Here is a 22,226-nt window from a genome sequence, read left to right as displayed (position 1 = left end):
TTGGCACTAATTAGTCCCTCCGCCCCCCCAGTCATTTTCCACTTGTCCCTCAAAGCTGGGACGCATTATATTCAGGAGCTTTCCCATTCCTCCACCACTCTGAAGCCTACAGGCTTGCACTGATAAAATCGATTAGAAGTCTCATTTTTATCCTTGTGAGTTTTTCTTTCAGTGTAAAGGGAGTGTAGAATGCTGTACATAATCGGCCAATCCAATTGTATTGCTAACTTGTTACGTGTGTAACTGATTCGGTAATTCGGTAAGTGTAATTTATTCGGCTGAATCGGCTCCTGAGTTTTTCCTGCATTCACATACTTTATCTTGCGCTGATGATATTTCTCGCAGATATTATTATAGTTTACAGAGAGCTAGCATATGCTTAAAGTGCACTTAACAACATGACATGCTGTTGTGTACCTTTGTTTAAAGCTCAACTCAAACAAGCTTCTCGTTTCCAAGAACTTCTCCTAATTTCCTTTCACTCATCACGTTCCCAAACAAAACAGCACGTCAAGTCCATCGTCGAACCCACTTTTTGCTAAGACTCAAATTGTTTTGCTCTTCTCACTTCACTTCCTCCTCGTGCAGGTCTTCTGAACTCAGCTCCGCTTATGCTTCCTGGTCGTCATGCGCTGAACGCCACCCTCATGGCTGCCAGTGTGGGCGGCATGATCCCCTACTTGCTTGATCCCAGCTACACCACTGGCCTGACCTGCCTGGGCTCTGTGTCTGCACTCTCTGCCGTCATGGTAAGGGATTCACAGCTTTCTAAAATATTTTTGCCAGGTTGTCTTTTATAAAAAATTATAATATAATTTCTTATGTTGCTGGGCAGTTCAGATGTGGATGTTTGGTTTTTGTTTTATTTTTGTGTATATATATTAGTGCTGTCAAACAATTAAAATATTTAATCGCGATTAATCGCATTAATGTCATAGTTAACTCGCGATTATTCGCACATTTTTATCTATTCTAAATGTCTCTTGATTTCTTTTTGTCCCATTATTTTTATTCATTTTAATGCTCTTATCAACATGGAAAAGTGGATCAGCTTGCTTTGTGCAAATGTTTTTTATTGAAAACAACATTGGCATATACTGTGTTCAATTTCACACTAACATTCTCACTTGGAGCAAATCTCTCACACAATGTAAAATCTCTCACACAATGTAACACTGTCCATCAATAAAAGGGTGAAAGAAATACTGCCGAGGTCCTGATATTGACGAGGGGGTGGAGAATTCGCATCAGCTGTGTGTGTGTGTGTGCTGAAGTGGTATTTCAGACTGGACGTGCTGCGATGACGAAAGCTCAGTTCACAACGACAAAACACACAGATCACTTTGGTCTCGTCAATGGAACCATTTGGCAACTTTTTAAAAGTAAACTTTCAATTCAGAATCTTATTGGCATCCGTTTCGGCGTCTCGCGCTCGTCATCCACTCAAAACGTAACGTTAACCTACTATTTGGCTGGCTCGCAAGCCCAAACGAGTGTGTGCGTCGTGCCTGTTGTTTTGTTTCCGGTCTAGCTAGATCCGCTTGCGCTTTGGTCGACGAAGCAACAAAACGTCCTCGCACGCCGCAAGCCATTGAAATGAATGGGTTTCATAGCGCTGCCCCGTCCTGTTGCTGAAGCATGTGAAAAAAACTACAAAGTTTGCTAGGCCAAAAAGACCGTTAATCGTGCGATTAAAAAAATGAACGCCGTTAAAATGGGTTTGCGTTAACGCCGTTAATAACGCGTTTAACTGACAGCCCTAATATATATATATATATATATATATGGGTGTCATTTATTTCTTTATTCTTTTATTTAATGGTAGCCAGTAAAATGTACACAAAATTTAAAGTGCATAATTTAAACAGTATTTACTCTAAATTCACTAAACAACAGAAAATATGCTCTGTCCATTGACAAGACTGTCGGTTTTGGAAGACACGAGGGGGAATTCTGAAAATCAGTGAAACATATTAAAATACCCAATTATAACCTGATCAATCGGCCAATATATTGGCCTTCTGCTGGCTTAAGTAGGGACAGTCATTTGTAAAATTTGCTCATTTGGTTAGTCATGATATGAGGATGTAGAGATTAAGATTTTGAGTGAGTACACTATATACAACTTATGTTCAGCGCTTCAGAACGGCGGGCCATGCGTAAACCTCTCAGCTCATGAAACCCATCTCCCTTTGGCTTTAAATTAAACCACAATCATGAAATTTCGAAAGAACGCTCTCTGAGTCTCAGTAAACATTGGCATCATGAGGCTTTCATCATTTGTCAATAATTTGGACATTTTTGACATTGATTCTCTTTACAGAGGTAAAAGGAACTGTATAAAAATGTCAATCACCTGCAGTATGGTGTCTGGCTCTTTTTACAGTCTCCATCTTTTTGCTTGTTTGAATGTATTTTTTTACATGATGTGTGGTAGCTGGCTTTGTTCAAGCCTGTTCCCTGAGGAAAGTACATTGTTTGATAATACAGGTCGATATCATGGACGAGAGAAATTAATACTGTGTTTTGACAAACACCTCATGCCTTAATTGAAGCCCATTGCAACCAAATCTGTGTGAAATGTTGCTCTGGCGTGATCTATATCGCATTTCCTATTTGCATCATCACCCAGTGTGTAAATGAACAGACTTGTTTTATAGAAACGAACCGCGTGTACAATGCTCATACCTCGGGCTTGGTGGACTTCCTTTTTGTATAAATGATGGAATCGAGTTACTGTTGTGCTTTGCTCACTTGTCATCACCGTAACCTTTGATCTCCACCCTTTTTCCTCTCCCTGACCCCTCTTTTCTTTTTCTTTGTAGGGCCTGACCCTGACAGCCGCCATCGGAGGGGCCGACATGCCCGTGGTGATCACTGTGCTAAACAGCTATTCTGGCTGGGCCCTGTGCGCTGAAGGATTTCTGCTCAACAACAACTTGTTGACCATTGTGGGTGCCCTCATTGGCTCTTCTGGAGCCATCCTGTCCTACATCATGTGTGTGGTAAGTTCAGTTCACTCCATGTTTGATTTTGTTCACACCTCTTTAATGAAGTAGTTTGTGGCTTAATGTGATTGTCTGAATGGACATTGTGGTTGTTGTTATTTGTGGAAAGTGACAGAGCTTGTGGGCTGGAGAAAACATCGCCACAGTATTTAAAATACAAAATATTTGTATATAAATGTTTAAATATGTATATATCTATTAGTTATTTATTATTTTAAATGTAAATATATTAAATGTGCACTAGTTTGGGGTAGGTAAGAATTTTTTTTTTTTTAAAGTCTCATGGCTGCATTTATTTGATCAATTTTAAAAGTTTTTAATTCCTGTGACAGCTGACGTCATTTCTTCAGTGTCACATGATCCTTCAGAAATCATTCTAATATGATGATTTTGTGCTCAAGTAACGTTTATTATTGTTACTGTTATGTTGAAAACAGTTAAATGCTTAAATTTGGAAATGTGGAAACTGGTATGCTTTTTATTTTTTTACATTCTATTCAAAAGAATCCTGAAAAAGTGTTTAATATAAATAACTTTAGTAACTATATAAATGCATTTGCTGTCACTTTTTATCAATTTAATGCATCCTTGCTTAAAGGGATAGTTCACCCAAAAATAAAAGTTTTGTCATCTACTCACCCTCAAGTTGTTCTAAACCTGTGTGAGTTTCTTTCTTCTGTTGAACACAAAAGAAGATATTTTAAAGGATGTTGGTAACCAGACAGTTGATGGTATTCATTGACTTCCATAGTGTTTTTTTTTTTTACTACTATGGAAGTCAATGGCTACCGTCAACATTGAAGCAAAAGTTGTCATTATGTCTTATGTCTTATTGAAATTGTTGTTTACTTGATTTTTTTTTTTTTCTAATTGTAATATTCAACTTGGACCTGATAAGCAAATCAATTAATCACATAGAATTATCAATGTTATAAGGTCATGTTAAATCATTTGTGGAAAACGTAATTAATATTAGGTTATAAAACACATGTATGCGAGTCTAAAAACCTTGATCACAAAGACTGGATGTTCCTGTTATAATGACTCATGGCTTGTACCTCTCTGGGATTTGGGAATTCAACACCATGGTTTTCTTTTAGGATGAACGGATGGTATTATTTTGTACGTACCCGCTTTTATTCTTCTCTCACATGCAAATTCCTCGAGTCATTTTGGCGGTCTGGCATGCTTCTTAATATCCTGTTAATAATGTCTAAATGTCATATGGACACGCATTTTCTTGACACAATCTTTTTTTTTTTTTGCTGCAGACTTTATACTCTGCTGCAGACTTTATACTCTGCAGCGGACTTCATTCTCTGCAATCTGATTTCCAATCTCTGGGTGTCTTTTCCTTGCTAGGCCATGAACCGCTCCCTGGCAAACGTTATTCTGGGTGGTTACGGCACCTCATCCACTGGCACGGGCAAGCCCATGGAGATCACAGGTACCCACACGGAGGTCAACGTGGATCAGACGGTGGAGATGATCAAGGACGCTCAAAATATCATCATTGTTCCAGGTAATGGAGGCCCTTTGTAGCCTTGCACATCTGAAACTCCTTGGTTTAAACTAGATCTGGAGTGTCCTGTCAATGACTTCAAACGATCCTTTATGTTATGTCTGTTAAAGCAACCTTGGTTCACCTCCATTACATCACTGGTAATTTTCTGACCCCTCCTGTGTGGGATAAACCCCCTAGAGAGCTCCCTCAGGCATGCTGGGACTTGTTTTGAGGTGGTCTTGAATTCTCACATGTTTTTTTGGGGGCCAGTTTTTATCTGTCTATTTGGGTTCGACTCTTTGGTGTGTGTTGTGGAACGGCACGGTTGGCCTCCTGTGGCATTGTTCGTGTGAGCTGAGCTGTGGTGGGTGATGTCAGGTTTATCTCTTATGGCACGTTTCTTTTGCCCAGCTAGAGCTGACTGATCAAGCAAGATGTGTCAGATGAACTTTAACTGTGTTTTCCTTTGATACAAGTTCAGTTGGCAAATAATTTAGTTGGACTCGTATAGCTGAAGTGAATATTTTTCTGTGGCTGGTTCCTTAGCAGGGGCCTCCGTAATGGCCTCCAGCAACGGCAGCGACTCTCACGCTGCTTTGTTCTTCGCAACAGACTGTTTTATAGTTGCGTTTTATGGTCTTGACAGCAGGTCGAGAACATCAAGACCTTGGAGGCGACAGGACAGTGGAAAAGAGGAGCGATTAGATGTGGGAATATGAACCGAAAGAAAAGGAGAAATGATAATAAACAGTGCTGTCCAGAGTAAACAAGACTGCAGGGCCAAGCACAACAGAGACGGACCCTTTTATTTAAAACAAATGGCCGTCCAACAGGCTCTGAGGCATCCAAATTTTCCCCTCTTGACCATTGCCTGTTAAGCCACTGCCAAGATGTCTGAGAGAGCCCTGTGCTCATGGACAACACAGGCCTGGCCACCGTGAAGACCATTAAAAGTGATTCTGGCCGGCTAGATAATGTTAACTTGACTTTTAAAACCCTGGAATTAGAAACAATGTAAAGATCCCAATTAGGGCCTCACGAGATATCGTTTTGGCATCGATATTGCGATGTGCACATCCACAATAGTCATCTCGCAGTATGTGGGATGTCAAGTATAGGGATCGTATGATCCGTACGGACCAGGCACCACGGTTTAAAATGCATTCTCAGATTAATCGTATAGTTTAACCGTCGTAGAGCGAAAGTTTATCACTTGGATGCGTTTTAGGTCGTGTCAAGCCATTTTAAACTACTTGAGAGCAAGTACCGTATTTTCCGCACTATAAGGCGCACTTAAAAGCCTTTAATTTTCTAAAAAAAAACGACAGTGCGCCTTATAATCTGGAGCGCCTTATATATGGATGGTGAACACACGTTCACCAAGACGGGGAGACAGCGCCGGGAGACAGCGCCGGGCGACGTACGCCACTATCTGCCAATGGATCGTGGATGCCTGGGCTGATATATCAGTCTCAACTGTGATCCGAGCTTTCACGAAGGCAGGAATAATCCCTTTATTCAGCCGGCTCACATACCCGTATTTACTTCCTGTTTTCGGCCGAAGTCCACAGTAGTTGATTGTCGAGTTCGCGCGCGCGATCAAACCTCCTCCGTGTGTTCAACATCTGATTCGGATGAACTATCCATTTGAGCTGATATTCTCAAACACCACACAGCACCGTCATCGGCTGACAGCTGACAGTCTGAGTCTCCACTGTTGCTTAGTTACCAATGATCGCGCGCGCGCACTCGACAATCGCCTACTGTGGACTTCGACAGAAAACAGGAAGAAAATACGGGTATGTGAGCTGGCTGAATAAACATAATTTTTATTCATATCTTTCACATTTACTGGAGTCAGATTCACCGTGTTCACTCACATGGCTGTGCACTTATAATGACACATTAAGGTTGTTAAGAGGCTAAAAGCAGGTTTAAAACTTTTCCCGTTTAAGTCAACAGGGTGCGAATTTTAAAAAGAGGATAACACGGTGTAGGCAAAACCGGTTTTTGTCGTTGTTATCTGTACTGACAGCACTCCAAATTTACAAAAAATGAGCTCAATGTTAAAATTGACCGGAGTTTTCCTTTAACGTTTGAACAACGTTACCATGGGAGTGAACAGAGTTGTCAGAACGCTTAATAAAGTTTGACTTTATCTGACTGTTTTGTTGACATTTGTTGACATCTAGTGGATGCATAACGCAAACCCAGTCAAACGTTTGACTGCAGTATCTTATGCGCCTTATAATCCGGTGCGCCCTATATATGAAAAATGTTCTAAAATAGGTCATTCATTGAAGGTGCGCCTTATAATCCGGTGCGCCGTATAGTGCGGAAAATATGGTTGACGCGCGCTAACACCGCATCATGTACAGCAAGGGAACTCCAAATTCCGTTCTCTTCCACGTCTATTTGTGCTTGAATGGACTCAATGCACGCAAAATTATGTCAAAATGCCTGTCTCTGTGAGTTTCCTCGTAAACAGTTGCTTATGGCTTACGTGAACGTAAATAGAGGGAGAAAATGGATGGTTATCATATTGGATACGTGGGCTCGGTCTCAGTGACAGCAGCCTAATATATTCCTGCTGCCGTCTGTCATTAATGTTAATCAAACAACAAAATACAAAGACAACATCACTTTTGTAGCTTTAACAAAGATTAATTATATTTAATTTATACATTGAAGACTATGCAGTGCTATTTTACATTTGATTATTCAATTTCTGTACCTGTTCTGGTGGACTGTTTATTTCATCTTTGTTTTATTGTATTTATTCATGTTTGTAATTTGTTGATTATTTTATATGCAGATTCACTCCCTACAAAATCACCCCAATCATCCTTGAATGATTAATTCTTTCCAAATAGAGCTATTCAAGTCATCTGGTGAAATGGTTTACATATCGCAATATATATCGCAGAAAAACTAAATATCGAAATGTCAGTTTTTTCCAGTATCGTGCAGCCCTTCCCAAATGTTTAAATATGGTAGCTATACTCTTACACTGGCCCTGGCCGATCAGACCATCCTTATTATTGAGCCCTGGATTGCTAAATAACATATAATTGAACCCACTTAAGTTTTCTCCCCTCATTGACCGCTAAATCCATCCATCAGCCGTCATTGCGTTGTCCTTTTTTTGGTATATTTTAAGTGGGGTTTCCTTCACTGCTCAGTCCTTACACTGAGTAAGCAATGGCCTTGTTTCCATTTCCACATTTTTGTATAATTTAAGTAGTCATAGTCACTTTTGGTGATTGACAGCTGTGAAAACATTTAAGACTTTTCTGTTTAAGCTTGAAGTTTGCCAACCATGGCTGTTTTCCCAGGGTGAAATGTCTTTCATTTAAAAAAAAAAAAAAGCTGCAAAAAATCATTAGGAGTGAGGAGGGTTAGTCAACACGCACCGTGACATGCTTGTTTAAATGGGAGGATTTGAAGGTTGTTGTAACAAGCCTATCAGAAGGCTTAAAACTGACTGACGTGTGGAATTTATATTCGTTTTCCTTACCGTAGTGCTAAATTGTTTTTTTTATGAAAGATTGATGAGTCTTTTTAAATTGTTGCATAATGCACATTACTCTTTCTGATCCCAGTTCAACTTCTTTAGTGCACTTTGAAAGCAGCACAGAATGTGTAAAAATAAACACTTGTGAAATATTAGTATGTTTTCTGGTGCTGTAGATTCATCAGATGCATTTCAACATGAATCAATTTTCTCTTTTGTGTTTGTTTATAATCCTGCAGGTCATTCAAGTTTGAATTACTTTATCTTTCAATTGTAAATGAGTGGGAGCAGGTCGCTTGCTTGCTTTACTTTCAAAACAGATTTGTCCTTTTGTTTATAAGTTGGGATTATTTATTAGGCCAAAATCAATTCTCATGACATATTGTGAAAGATGAGGTATGATTACTAAAAGTATAAAAATGATTTGTAGGGATCATGCAGAGTTCATTAGTTTTCCAGTGGGGGTTTCCTAGGCTTCAAATAATAGTAGCAGCTGTTTTTTTTTTTGTTATGCATGCATGTTTAGGTGTGTTCCTTATTTAATTGGTATCTCTTTTACTTCAGGTTATGGTCTTTGTGCAGCGAAAGCTCAGTATCCTATTGCTGATCTTGTCAAGTCACTGTCTGAGCAGGGCAAGAAAGTCAGGTAAGAAACATTCAAGCATCTTCAGTCGTTTTTAAAGTCTTTACTGTTTAACTGTGATTTGACACCATGATTAAGCCACTTGTGCACCACGAGATCTGTGATGCCAGGAGAAAGCTATCCGTTAACATTTCCCATTGATCTCAGTGGCAGTTGCTGGACACCCCTTATTAGTAAATAATGTCCTATGAATTATTGAACTAGGATGACACTTGGAATCTCTCCTTTCTTTGTCCAATTCCTCACTCTCCCAAGCTTTTTTTCATAGAGGAACTCTAAAGTGTTATTTTAAAACTTCTAATCCATAATACACGTTATCCGTAAAAGATTTTAAAGCCATTATTATATATTATAAACAATAATAATATAGTTGTTCTTTTATGTTCTATTAATGTTCTTTCTGTCGGATGTTTTTCTACCCTGTCTCTTTAAATTCAAAGTTAAGCCAAAAATATTGTTTGTGTGTTTTCTGTGAGTTTTAGTCTCTCTGAGTGAGTCTTGTCAGTACGGCTTGAGTGTTTAAATGGCTCACTACTAGTTGCAGGTCAGTCTGGTAAACCTCTGAACGGCAGCCTTCTCTCTGCTTGTCAGACTCCTCCATTTCAAAGAGTGCTTTTGAATATCGTCATTCAGTTGCTCTATTGTCTGGGGCTTTTGTTGCCTCTCCAGTGTATGTGTAATGCCCTGTGATCTGAGAGCGCAGTGTACCCCAGGCCTCCCAGTGCTGTGAAAGAGCCGGTGAAGAGCAGAGCGATAGGTGCGGGCTACGTAATACTTTCCACAGTCCCAATGATGCCTCTCAGGTTTCAGGGCGTGGAAAGACTGAGCCTGACCCTAGAGATGTTTCACCAACGTTTTTTTTTTTTTTCCTAAGATGGGACTGTAAAGAAGTGACAGGACATGATTGGTGGAAAGGGAAGTGGGATGGGGGAGGGGCCCGAGCCAGATTCAAACCTTGGTCAGACACTTAAGCGCCACCAAGTTGGTCTGTAATACCTGGAGAGAGATCCATTAGCTTTATCTTTTTTTTCTTTTTTTCAATGGTAGTACATCAAGTCATAATTTTAAGAGCCTGGTAAGACACACACATACTATAATTAAAGTTAGCTATTTATATTTAATATTATAGTATGAAGTTGAAGTATTATAGTATTGTATTAAGTATGTAAGTTTTTTTTTTTTTTATGTTAAAGTAAATTCTCTTAACCCAGTTTATTGTCCATTCACTATTGTTAGTATGCCATTCCATCAAAGTATTTAGTTTGGTCTGCTCAGATCCGTCAATCACTTTCCAGCTCAACCTTATAAAGTTTACTTTGTGTCCAGCTCAACCTATAGCATGAGTTTGGGGCATGGCTACTGTAGCAGGCAGAGCTATAGGGTGTTTAGCTGCTGTGGGACCATGACTGATGCAATGCATGGGAAAGACATTCAGCTTCTGGTACAGAAGTGCAGGCCAAAATTCACTTAATTTATACCTACAAACACACCTGCTTCAGATTGGAATATCCCTTGAGATGATGAAATACCAATCCAATTGAGCATCTGTGGGATGTGCTGGACCAAAAAGTTCGAACCACAGCTTCTCCACCCCACAACCTACAAAACTTGCTGCAAATGCCTTGTCAGATACCACAGGACACCTTCATGGAGTCAATGCCTTGGTGAATCGGTGTCGTTTTGGCAGCATGTGGAGGAAGGTGATCATGTTTGGCTCATATATGTATATGTTTTGGTTCTTTTGTTGTTGTAGGCTGTAAGAACTGAAATAATTTGGTGATATGTTTATCAAACCAGTCAGAATCAAGCATTCAACAGCCCCGTAGTATAAAATATAGTAACCCATATTGAACTGTAGTTCTCATATGGACAACACAAGTTCAAGATCTGGCTTGTGACATTTCACAAAACCGTTCTTTTTTTTCTGTCCCCATGTTCTCCTATTCTCTCTTCTCTCCATAAAAGCAGCAAAAAGGCCAAGTTAGAGCTGTGGCTAATACTTTATAAATGGGCATCTGATTTGAATGTACTCTTTGTATGGCTACAGCTAACCACTGTGGCCCTCTCTCTTTTTGTCTCTCACTAGATGGTGTCAATGCTTTTGTTGCCCTGTTCCCACTAGATAGTGGTTGTCAGCACTAGCCTGGTTTCACCACACTCTTGGCAGTGAGAGGAGCCAATTATGGCATCATCTGTGACTTAAAGGTTCCCTCAGCATTTTTTTATTGAAGGGACTCACACACACAAACACGTTTTAACCAGAATGTCATGGTGTGCTGCCAACCCATTTTGTACACTTAAAAGATGAAGTACTGGTCACAAATTGGTCAGCAGTGCAGTTTTGCTCAAAAGTGCAATCCCGTTGATGGAGACTGTTGTGTCCTGCATCAGATTATTGTTCCCTGCAATTTTATCATGAGTTTCAGTACCATTTCCCATAATGCAGTTCATGGGATACTTAGATCTGACAAGGTGGCATCTGAATGAAACAAATTGAGAATTTCAACTTGACTGTTTGTCACAAATGCTAGATTCTCGTTTTCTCTCTCTCTAGAGCTGCGGGCACTGTGTGATTGTGGAGGAGAGATGCAGACCGGAAGCTTGTGTAATTTTCGTTCATTTGTTTGATCTGAGAGCCCAACAGCTGCTGCCAATTAGAGCATTTGCAGTTGATTAGAAGGGGAGATGGGTGGCCAAATAGTGGACAGATTAGGTAGCGCACCCGCCACTCTCCCCCTCGCTTTCTTCAGGATAATTGGCTATGGGTGTCGCCCTGTTGAGAGGACTTTGGGTAGAACTGACACTGTGTAAACCGTCTCCTTATCATTCCCATTATGTTTCTGTCTATCTCTCCATAGCATTACATTTGTTTTTGCTGCAGTGTAGAGTTGGAAAGATTTGGTTGAAAGTAGTCGTAAGTTTGGGCAGGAAAGCACAGCAGTCTAAATTTCCTTTGGGCCGCCCGCAAGCTATCGCAGATATTTTCAGAGCATGTGTTGGTTCAGTGTGGTGAAACACAGCGTGATGGTGATGGGAATAGCAGGACAATCGGGCTGGTTTGGATGGGATAGCTGAGCTTGGACTCATTGTCCGCCCAGACTGTTTTGCGCGCACACTGCAGCTGCAGCTTATGTAAGCCAGCGTCAGAGCTGACGGACAAACCCCATGTCTCGAAAGTTTTGAGGCCTGTCCACTAAAGTATATTTCTGTTTGGTTTATTATTGAACCCTTTTTCCTCATTTCCTATTTGATAAATAAGTTTACTTGAAGGAAACTGATGAACAGATGTCGGATTTGATGGAAAGCAACTGCAAGAATGATGTGGTCTTTGTTTTGCAAGTGGTCACGGCACATCTTGTTGGAAAAATAGCCACCTTCATCTGAACAAGACCACTTTTTCAGTAACTGCTTTGGATATTTTCTGCAATGAGGTAGTGCTGGCTTAATTGCGAAGAGAAAATAATTGACAATAGTGTAAAATAAAACCAATATGAGATCAAATAGTGTGTAAATATGTCGTGCAAATTGGCCTGAATGCTCTGGAAATTGACTAATTACAAAGTAAACAACTCAGACATGTTCATTTGAACAAGGTCAGAAGTGAAGTGAGCTAGTTTTAGTGCCTGGTGAGGTAAATTGGTTAAAGGTGCACATTCATGCTTGCGATCATTACCCTTGTGATGATTCTACAATTTAGTTATTTAATGGGATCCATGTGGTTGTTTTATATCAAATAAATTAATTTTAGAAATATAATTTTCCAAGCCTCCTTTTTATGCTTTAAATGGTCAATTACAACATTTATTTTAATATGCTTGCCTTTAAATGATGTTCCGAAAACCAGTCAGTATCTGGTGTGACCACCATTTGCCTCACTCAGTACAACACATCTCCTTCGCATAGAGTTGATCAGGTTGTTGATTGTGGCCTGTGGAATGTTGGTCCACTCCTCTTCAATGGCTGTGGAAAGTTGCTGGATATTGGCAGGAACTGGAACACACTGTCGTATACACCGATCCAGAGCATCCCAAACATGCTCAATGGGTGACATGTCCGGTGAGTATGCTGGCCTTGCAAGAACTGGGATGTTTTCAGCTTCCAGGAATTGAGTACAGATCCTTGCAACATGGGGCCGTGCATTATCATGCTGCAACATGAGGTGATGGTCGTGGATGAATGGCACAACAATGGGCCTCAGGGTCTCGTCATGGTATCTCTGTGCATTCAAAATGCCATCAATAAAATGCACCTGTGTTCGTTGTCCATAACATACGCCTGCCCATATCATAACCCCACTCCACCATGGGCCACTCGATCCACAACGTTGACATCAGCAAACCGCTCACCCACACGACGCCATACACGCTGTACGCTGTCTGCCATCTGCCCTGTACAGTGAAAACTGGGATTCATCCGTGAAGAGAACACCTCTCCAAAGTGCCAGGAGCCATCAAATATGAGCATTTGCCCACTCAAGTCGGTTACGACGACGAACTGCAGTCAGGTCGAGACCCCGATGAGGACGACGAGCATGCAGATGAGCTTCCCTGAGACTGTTTCTGACAGTTTGTGCAGATATTCTTTGGTTATGCAAAACGATTGCTGCAGCAGCTGTCTGGGTGGCTGGTCTCAGACGATTTTGGAGGTGAAGATGCTGGATGTGGAGGTCCTGGGCTGGTGTGGTTACATGTGGTCTGCGGTTGTGAGGCCAGTTGGATGCACTGCCAAATTCTCTGAAACGCCTTTGGAGACGGCTTATCGTAGAGAAAAGAACATTCAATTCATGGGCAACAGCTCTGATGGACATTCCTGCAGTCAGCATGCCAATTGCACGCTCCCTCAAAACTTGCGACATCTGTGGCATTGTGCTGTGTGATAAAACTGCACATTTTAGAGTGGCCTTTTATTGTGGCCAGCCTAAGGCACAACTGTGCAATAATCATGCTGTCTAATCAGCATCTTGATATGCCACACCTGTGAGGTGGATGGATTATCTCGGCAAAGAAGTGCTTAGATCTTTGAGTTCAGCTCATGAAAAATGGGGGCAAAAACAAAAGTGTTGCGTTTATAATTTTGTTCAGTGTGTGTATATATATATATATATATATATGTATGTATGTAAAATGCACTCAGGCATTCATAGCGGTGTGTGCGTGTCCAAGCAGAGTTTGTGTTTTCACTTAATGAGCGTGAAGCTAAAGTTCCATAGGAAAGAACTGAAAATGCTTGCTCTGCTTCGCGCCAGTAGACGCGCACCGTAAGCGATTTTAAAAGCGAAAATCTCTTTACCTTTCTTGGGTCTGGAGGTTGATAATTTCTTTTACTACTTTATCCAAACAGCTTTGGACAGCACACATATGGTTAAGACCCCATTGTTTCTTTTGGAAACAGTGTAAAGGTTATTTATATATAAAAAAGGATTTGAGGTGACTTGGCTTTGTTAAAGTTAAACATGAAAATATTAGTTTTGGTTTCTTTTTGTTTTAAAAGCATATGTAACTGCAGTGTAAACGTCAAATAATGGAACACAAATTTACATCAGTTAAAATAGCAGCAACAAATGCAGGAACATCACTTCCTGTCTCTCGCCTAAGCCTGTTGGCTGTGATCTGTTTTTACAGTGAAGTTGTAAAGCTGCCCACGTGCCCTGAGGGTCCACTCATCTTCAAGCCATTTCCCCTGAGCTCATGCACTTTACTACCTGGCATTAAAAAGATACCCTCAGCCACTGCTTATTTCCTTCTCTGTTAACCTCTTGCAAACAGCCTGACCCCAAAGTACGTCTACTTAACTGTGTTCAAAGACTCCTGCTCATGGTGTATGAAAAGTCATTCTGACCTGCACTGCCAGAAAGTGCTTAATTTGGATGGCATATGTGTATCAGGCGATCCAAAAGGTCATGTGATCTATATCGTGAGTTTGTTGTGTGTTCAGGTTTGGAATCCACCCTGTGGCTGGTCGTATGCCGGGCCAACTGAACGTACTGCTGGCTGAAGCTGGTGTGCCATATGATATTGTGCTGGAGATGGACGAAATCAATGAAGACTTTACTGGTATGATATCCATTTTTGGTGGTTTTTGCCCTTTTTGGAGGGGAATGTAAAATTCATCTTGCTTTTCATTATCTATTTTTCAGAAACTGATCTGGTTTTGGTAATTGGAGCCAATGACACGGTTAACTCAGCAGCCCAGGAGGACCCCAACTCGATCATTGCTGGCATGCCTGTTTTGGAGGTCTGGAAGTCCAAGCAGGTGAGCATATTATTAGTTGTTAAAATCTGGCAACCTTTAAATATAATTATAGTCGTACAAAATCACCTTTTTTGCTGATTTCACACGATGTACACTACCGTTAAAAAGCTTGGGGTTGAAAAATTAATACTTTTATTCAGCAAGGGTGCATTGAATTGTTCAAAAGTGACAGTAACAGCATTTATAATGTTAAATAATTTTAATTGTTAAATTCTTTTTAACTTTCAATTTATCAAAGAATCCAAAGAATAAACGGCACAACTGGTTTCAACACGGATAATAATAATTAGAAATGTTTCTTGATCACCAAATCAGAATTTTAGAATGTTTTCTGAAGGATCATGTGACTGAAGACAGGAGTAATGGCTGTTGAAAAGTCAGCTTTGTCATCACAGGAATAAATTACATTTAGAAATTATTTTAAATTAGAATATTTCACAATAATGCTGGGCGATATGACCAATCTTATACCACGATATAAGTCATCTCATATCCCAATAACGATATATATCATGATATAGTACCTTTTTCTGTAAATTCAATCATTTAATAGTTTATATATATATATATATATATTTACCACATGGAATCAACTAAAAGAATAGTTGAGATATATATATATATATATATATATATATATATATATATATATATATATATATATTAGGGGTGGAACGGTACATGTATTCGTATCGAACCGAAACGGTACGGGCGTCACGGTTCGGTGCACGAATTTACACGGAGAATACACGGTATAAAAATAAATAAAACTCGCGTGCAAATTAATTAATGTAATGCGGAACTACTGTTAGATACGCGGGTTCTTTAGGGACACATAATATGTACCATCGGCTTAGCTGCTTAGCTCTGAACGCGCGTTCACTTCAAATGTTGGCTTTATACGCGCGTCCTATTCGCTATGGACTAGCGTCGAACTAGACGCGAATTTGACGCTCTATTCGCGTTTGGTGTGACCGTGACCGCATAATGAACAGGCTCCGATGTCAAGATTGCAATGCTGGTGTGTGTGTGTGTGTGTGTGTGTGTGTGTGTGCGCGTGCGCACGAGAGAGAGAGAGAGAGAGAGAGAGAGAGGTGCGCGGGCGCGATCGAACTGTGTGTGTGTCGTGTGTGTGAGAGAAAGAGAGAGAGAGAGAGAGGTGCGCGGGCGCGATCGAACTGTGTGTGTGTCGTGTGTGTGTGTGTGTGTGAGAGAGAGAGAGAGAGAGAGAGGCGCGCGCGATCGAACAGTGGAAACATAAAAAACATACTCCGTCATTTTGTTCATACAGATCATTAAACCTGCAAAGTGTTTACTTATATTTGTGTACACTCGCAATAAAACACAACATTGTGCTTTTGTCACACTGTAAACTCTTGTCAAACTGTAACCTACAACTGTCACCCAACCAAAATCACACACACACACACACACACACACACACACACACACACACACACACACACACACACACACACACACACACACACACACACACTGTTTTAAAAGCAAAACATTTTTATCCAACTCCATTTTGGACATTCATCATATTGCATTGGTTTTCATTTCTTGTCCTTGGAGCACTAATCTTACACATTCTACATTGATTAAAAAAAGAAAATCGAATGTTTTTAATGGTAGTATTATTTTATACAGAAATCAATTATTTATAATTCAGATAAGAATAATGTTACATTGTCAATTAATAATGTTAATTAAAATTAAGGAAAACAAATATATTGATCTGAAATATAGCAAAATAATTTTAAATTAATAGTACAATTACCAAACATATCGCAAGGTCTTTTTGTCTTTTTATTAATTTAATTAATACACTAATTATATAAAACTATTGCAAGTGCACTACAAATTAACTGGTTCTATGCCTTTATTAATAAAACTTATTTAAAAAATACAATGCCTTCTGCATTTTTGTTTTGCTTTTCCCTCCATTGTACCGAAATCGTACCGAACCGAGGTATGAACCGAACCGTGACTTCTGTGTACCGTTCCACCCCTAATATATATATATATATGAGTATATATTAAAGTCCCCGTGAACCGGAAGTTACAAACGACTTTTCTCCAGGGTTGTGAGACGTATTTCCAAGTGAAACATAATATTGAAAAGAGGGCAGGGTTTTACTTTAGCTCTCCTCCTCTCCATCTCTCGCTCATAGCAGACTAACGGTTTGCGGGGAGTTGCCACGCCCTTGCGCCATAGCACATGACAGGAAGAGAAGAGAAGTCATTTCGAGGGTGGAGGGAAGGATAACGCATTTGATTAAAAATGATAAGGGTACATGAATTTTTAAAAATGAATGAAGTGCACAGATAATAATAAACTCTAATATAATATATATATAAATTCGAATTGTAAAATTTGATTTCATGGCGACTAAGTATATACTCATATGTGATTATTTTTTCTCCTTTCATTTAGGACTCCTGGGCAAATGTTTGATTAAGAATATAGAAATATAAAACATGAATGAAATATAAAACACTTTTCAAAAACAAATGATTACAGGCCCAACATAAAGTATTGCTATATAAAATCCCAAATGTAAACATTGTACTTTCAAGTTTAAAATGTAGCAGCAATCAGGGCTCGGAACCTGTTCAATGAACAAAAACAAACGAACCAAATTGACAGAAACCTAACCAGAAACGGAAACAAAATCAAATTTAATCGTTCTGAACAGACATGCTTATTTGAAATGGCCATTAACCGGTTAATATTTTAATTTGCCAGTCAACCAATCACGATTTCAAATAGTACAGACTGTGCAAATGTGATATTGACGCATAGCCTATCCAACATGAGTGAAATGCCTGTGCTCAGCTGTCAAGTCATCATAGGTAAGTCGCAATGGCAATGTGCTGGCATTAGTTTTCCCAAGGATATACTGTATATGTCACCAACTGTCAAACAATTAGGACTACATTTCAGTGAAAATGAATAGCAGGTAATATGCAACTTTTTTTTTTTTTTTAAACGAGCAAAAATTGCAGGATAGTGTAGAACATGGATTCACACAATGTCAAAAAACGAAATATATAAAACTTATAGGCCTATATGCTAAATATAGGCTATTTCCCTTAAATAATTGCAGATTAACAAAACGAAAGGAAAAGTTTTGCTGAGCTTTGGTTCATGTGATGGGGTCTAAAGTTCACAAAAAGGAAACGGCATCGTGCTTGTTTTCTGTATTTTACAAAAGCTTTACAGTTTTGAATCATATCTTGCTTCTATCCGTATGACCATAAATTACGGAGTAACCGGTTCCTCAGAAGGACAAAAATCCCCGTGATCGCGCCGACGCCTCACGCACACACGTTTTAGCATTGCTAACTTGACATCGCAGCATGTTCATTATCAAAATAAAATAGTCAACCAAACATCTAGATTTAACTACATGTTCATGCTAGAGAGGTAGCCCCTCGTTTAGGAACGAGCTCCTCTGTTTGTTCTGGCTGGTCCTGCTCGGAGCCACCCGGTTCTGTCACCCCTTCACTCGCCATGTTATTCACGTTTCTGCCTGCATCCCCATGCCGGCGTGTAAGATTGCAGTCATCCAAATGATTAAAAAGTTTTGCCGTAAACAATGTTTTTTGCGACACCATGATATAACCGATAAAGCATAATATGAAACGATAGACTTTATTTCGTCCATCCGATATATATTGTCATATCGCACAGCCCTATTTCACAATATTACTGTTTTTACTGCATTTGCTCAAATAAATGGAGCCTTGGTGAGCATAAGAGACTTTAAAAAATAATTTAAGTGTACATGATATACTTCATACTCGATTTGTATCAGCCTTTACTTTTATGGTCTAGCTGGAATAAAAGGCAAGATTGCAGGAGTTGCCCTCAGGTTTTGTAATACAGACCATCCCTAATTTTTCCACCCAGAGCGATATGAAAATCTCCATCCCATCCCCACAGCCGGTTCCATCTGTAACCGCGCTACAGTCCAGGTGTATCTTCAGCAAGACAGCCTCACGCTGCTTTCATTAGCGCTGACTCGCTCTTTCTGGAATGATGACATTTCAGAGCATCCGACCGATACTTTCCCTAAAATGCTGGGCTGGTGTGCCTCACCACATGACAGGCCCAGACCAGACCTTCTCTGGGGAAATCACTTGGAGTACTGGGGCTTGACGTTTGCAAATGTGTAAATACGTAGATCTTCCCCCACGAGTAATTGCGTGTAGCTTGTTAACCTGTTCCATAATTCCATATGGAATTTACAAACACTAGAGCTTTGAACTAAAGCCTTCCTTATTTGTAGCAACTTGGATGTGTAGCCTCAACAAGAGCACTCGACCAACTTAGAACCTAGTGACGCTCTTGATGACACGATAGCACAGCAGAATATGAAGTTTCCCTGTCGATTGTCTACGTTGGTTTTGTTATACTCAATCTCGTGCAACATCCACCCCTGCTGATTGCTCCCAGCCTTGTTAGAGACCTTCATGTGTAACCTCATTCCCAAATGAAACCAGCTGCCCTATGAATAATTTAACAAAAGGATGTTGTCCTGTCCTGGGGGATGCTGAGCCTGGGTAAAGTGGTCACATGACTCTTTTGAGAAGAGCAGTTGGGTTTGTTTGAACGCCATCCCGATCACCTGCCTGGCATCGAACATCTGCAGGGCTTTTGAGGGACAGATGATGATGATATTACAAGGATCCGCCTGCTGATTTTGAAGTCTCAAGATGAGGGTCAATTCGTTCCAAATATCTTTGTGTATTGAATAACACTAAAGCAAGACCAGCGGCAAGGGCTCTCCTCTCTGGTTTTACTTATTCAATTACCAAGTGTTCCTCCTTCCCAAACAGATGCTCCCAATCAAAGCACTGCTCTCGACGATTTTCCCAGAAACGGCTCAGCCTAAAAACTGGTGTTTGAGACACTAATGACTCTTAATTTTGCAAATGGCAGATACTTAAATAGCCATTACATGTTGGAAGCTTGGGCTCTTTTTGCGCCCTCTTGTACAAATCCTAAAGCCATTCTCCCTTCCACTTCATGTGCAGGTGCATCCAACATTTTTACAGATATAATGTTGAAACGGATTGTATTAGCTGGCTCAACTCAAAGGAAATGCCATTGATAATCTTAAAGGCGACATACAGGATTTAATTTAATGTCAAATTTCTAGCTTGTTCCATAAAGTACCGCTCTTTGTTCCCCAATAAGACAAAATGCATCAACCTCTGTTTTCATCCCTCCAGATCGTCGTGATGAAAAGATCTCTGGGAGTTGGCTATGCCGCTGTGGACAACCCTATCTTCTACAAACCAAACACATCCATGCTTTTGGGAGATGCCAAGAAGACTTGTGATGCTCTGTCTGCCAAGGTCCGTGAGGGCTAGAGAGAAAAGAGAAGATCTGACCTGGCTTTGCACCAGATGAGTTACAGAGATGAGGAGATCGAACAAACCCAATAAACCCTTAGATCTAAATTAGCACTAATAGAATCAAGCTCTTAATTACACTCTTTGCCCATTTTCATTATTAAACTGTAGATATGTAGTTTATTCTGTATTTACAGAACTTCTGTTTATTTTTCTTTTCATTTAAATGTCTTTTTTTTTTGTCCCCCATTTAAATAGTTTAAAGGGGAAAAAAGCATTGCAGCATCACATTAATTAGCATTAATAAATAAAGCCAACCAGTTCTCATCTGGTTTTGTATGTATTATAGTTCAATTTTTATATAGCATAGCAATCAGTTTTTAGAAACAGGGTGGTAGTGTTAGCATACATGTTACATACATGCACATGTGTTGGCATACACTCATTTGTTTGAAAGCCATAGACTATTCCAAACGATATGCTTTTTTTCCCTTTTTCTTGCTTAATTGTTTATATCTTGTGAACTTACCATGTGCATTAAGTGACCAGCTGGTGGTATATTGTGGTGTTCCAAGCAAGTAATCAACCTTTTTAGATGCAGCTTCAGAGGACCTTTTCCCCGCACAAATCTTTCAAGGATTGCAGCTTCAGAGGACCTTTTCCCCGCACAAATCTTTGAAGGATCGCTGCTGAGTTTAAGTAAAGTCCTAGCTAATATCTCTAAAGATTTACGCACAGAATCCCAAACACCTATGGCTCATTCAAAAGATGATTTGTATTCCCCAACCACTCCTAATTCAAGTGAATGTCACTGTAGTGGTGATGTTAGTATGAGTAGTTACTGTATATCCGCCCTGTTGTCCTCGCAAATTTGTTCCCAGCAGTAATCCTCTGCAGTATTTGACAGGGATTTGAACAGATGTACTGTAATTTACCCACTGGGATTTAATGGAATAGATCCTATGAGATACAGGAACCAGACCATTACAACGACCCTACCTCTCCACAGTTTCAACTCGACCAAAACAATCCCTCTCCTCCCCGATCTCACACTCCTCCGCTTATGTTCACCTCAAGCTGGGCTGCATTGGGCACGTAGTTTGTTCCTCGATGTAGATTTTGTGGATGTAGGAAGGTACATCATTCTTTGCAAATAAGCTGCAGCTTAGATGCTGAATGTCATCTGGTTCAGGAATGTTTGAATATGTGAAAAGAAAGGGAATCAATTGCTGCAAAGGAAAGGAAGTATTTATCGAACATCATTTGGGTTAATACAGAGTTTAGCATTCCCTCCCACTTCAGGATAGGTTTGTGTACACAGGTTCTTGCGTAGAAAGGATGCTTTGATAATTCTGCTTTGACGCAATACATGGGAGGGAGGAGGGTCTTCAGATGTTTCATTGTGCCATGGTGAGGAAATGTCATACTGTGAAATGTTTTTTTCTCTCTTCACTGTATCACAGAACATCCCTCTTAATAAACATCCTGATAAGAGAACCGATGGCACGAACGATCATTCATTTCTCAATATCGCATGCCTTCAATGTTGCGGGCACCACAATGCCTAGATTGGGCTGTTGAAGAAGCCACTTGCATCTTCTGATGAGTGAATATCTGCGCACAAGTGACAGTGATTACCCATTGTCAGTTTCATGGTTACCTGAGGCTTTTCCTCCCGTTTATGTCTAGAATTAAGGGTTGAGATGGTTGCTCTGATATCAATTCCATGTGGGTTCTTTCACCTTTGCAACAAGTGGCACTCAGACATGATGGTATCTCCATGCTCCTTCTCCCAATCTCTCTTAAGAGGTGAGGGATTTTTGGGAAAGTGCTTTTAAAGAGTTATAAAAAGCTTCAAACAAGCTTTTATTTATTTATTTATTTTGAGTCAAGGTATGGGACATTTGTGACAGGGGGCAAAACACATTTAAGCTA

General features: G+C 40.0%; 1 protein-coding gene and 1 long non-coding RNA gene across 2 annotated transcripts in view; one reads left to right on the top strand and one right to left on the bottom strand.

The window, feature by feature from the left end:
* The window catches only part of nnt (nicotinamide nucleotide transhydrogenase), a 46,438-nt gene extending 25,890 nt beyond the window's left edge, over positions 1-20,548 (top strand). The window contains exons 16-22 of the mRNA XM_056268211.1: positions 589-749; positions 2,826-3,005; positions 4,371-4,530; positions 8,591-8,672; positions 14,604-14,722; positions 14,806-14,921; positions 20,169-20,548. Of these exons, the coding sequence (XP_056124186.1) occupies positions 589-749; positions 2,826-3,005; positions 4,371-4,530; positions 8,591-8,672; positions 14,604-14,722; positions 14,806-14,921; positions 20,169-20,309 (959 nt within the window). The 3' untranslated portion in view covers positions 20,310-20,548. The remainder of the gene's footprint in view (positions 1-588; positions 750-2,825; positions 3,006-4,370; positions 4,531-8,590; positions 8,673-14,603; positions 14,723-14,805; positions 14,922-20,168) is intronic.
* LOC130102239 (uncharacterized) lies at positions 20,514-22,004 on the bottom strand. The gene is made up of 2 exons (XR_008809164.1): positions 20,961-22,004; positions 20,514-20,892 (listed from the first exon to the last, which is right to left on the bottom strand). It is a non-coding gene; the product is annotated as an uncharacterized LOC130102239 (long non-coding RNA).
* Positions 22,005-22,226: the final 222 nt, after the last annotated feature.

Source organism: Rhinichthys klamathensis, unplaced genomic scaffold, assembly GCF_029890125.1.
Source record: "Rhinichthys klamathensis goyatoka isolate OS25496 unplaced genomic scaffold, OSU_Roscu_1.1 h1tg000270l_1, whole genome shotgun sequence".
Taxonomy (NCBI): domain Eukaryota; kingdom Metazoa; phylum Chordata; class Actinopteri; order Cypriniformes; family Leuciscidae; genus Rhinichthys; species Rhinichthys klamathensis.
Note: the sequence above shows the minus strand (reverse complement) of the source record. Positions and strands in the feature narration are given on the sequence as shown.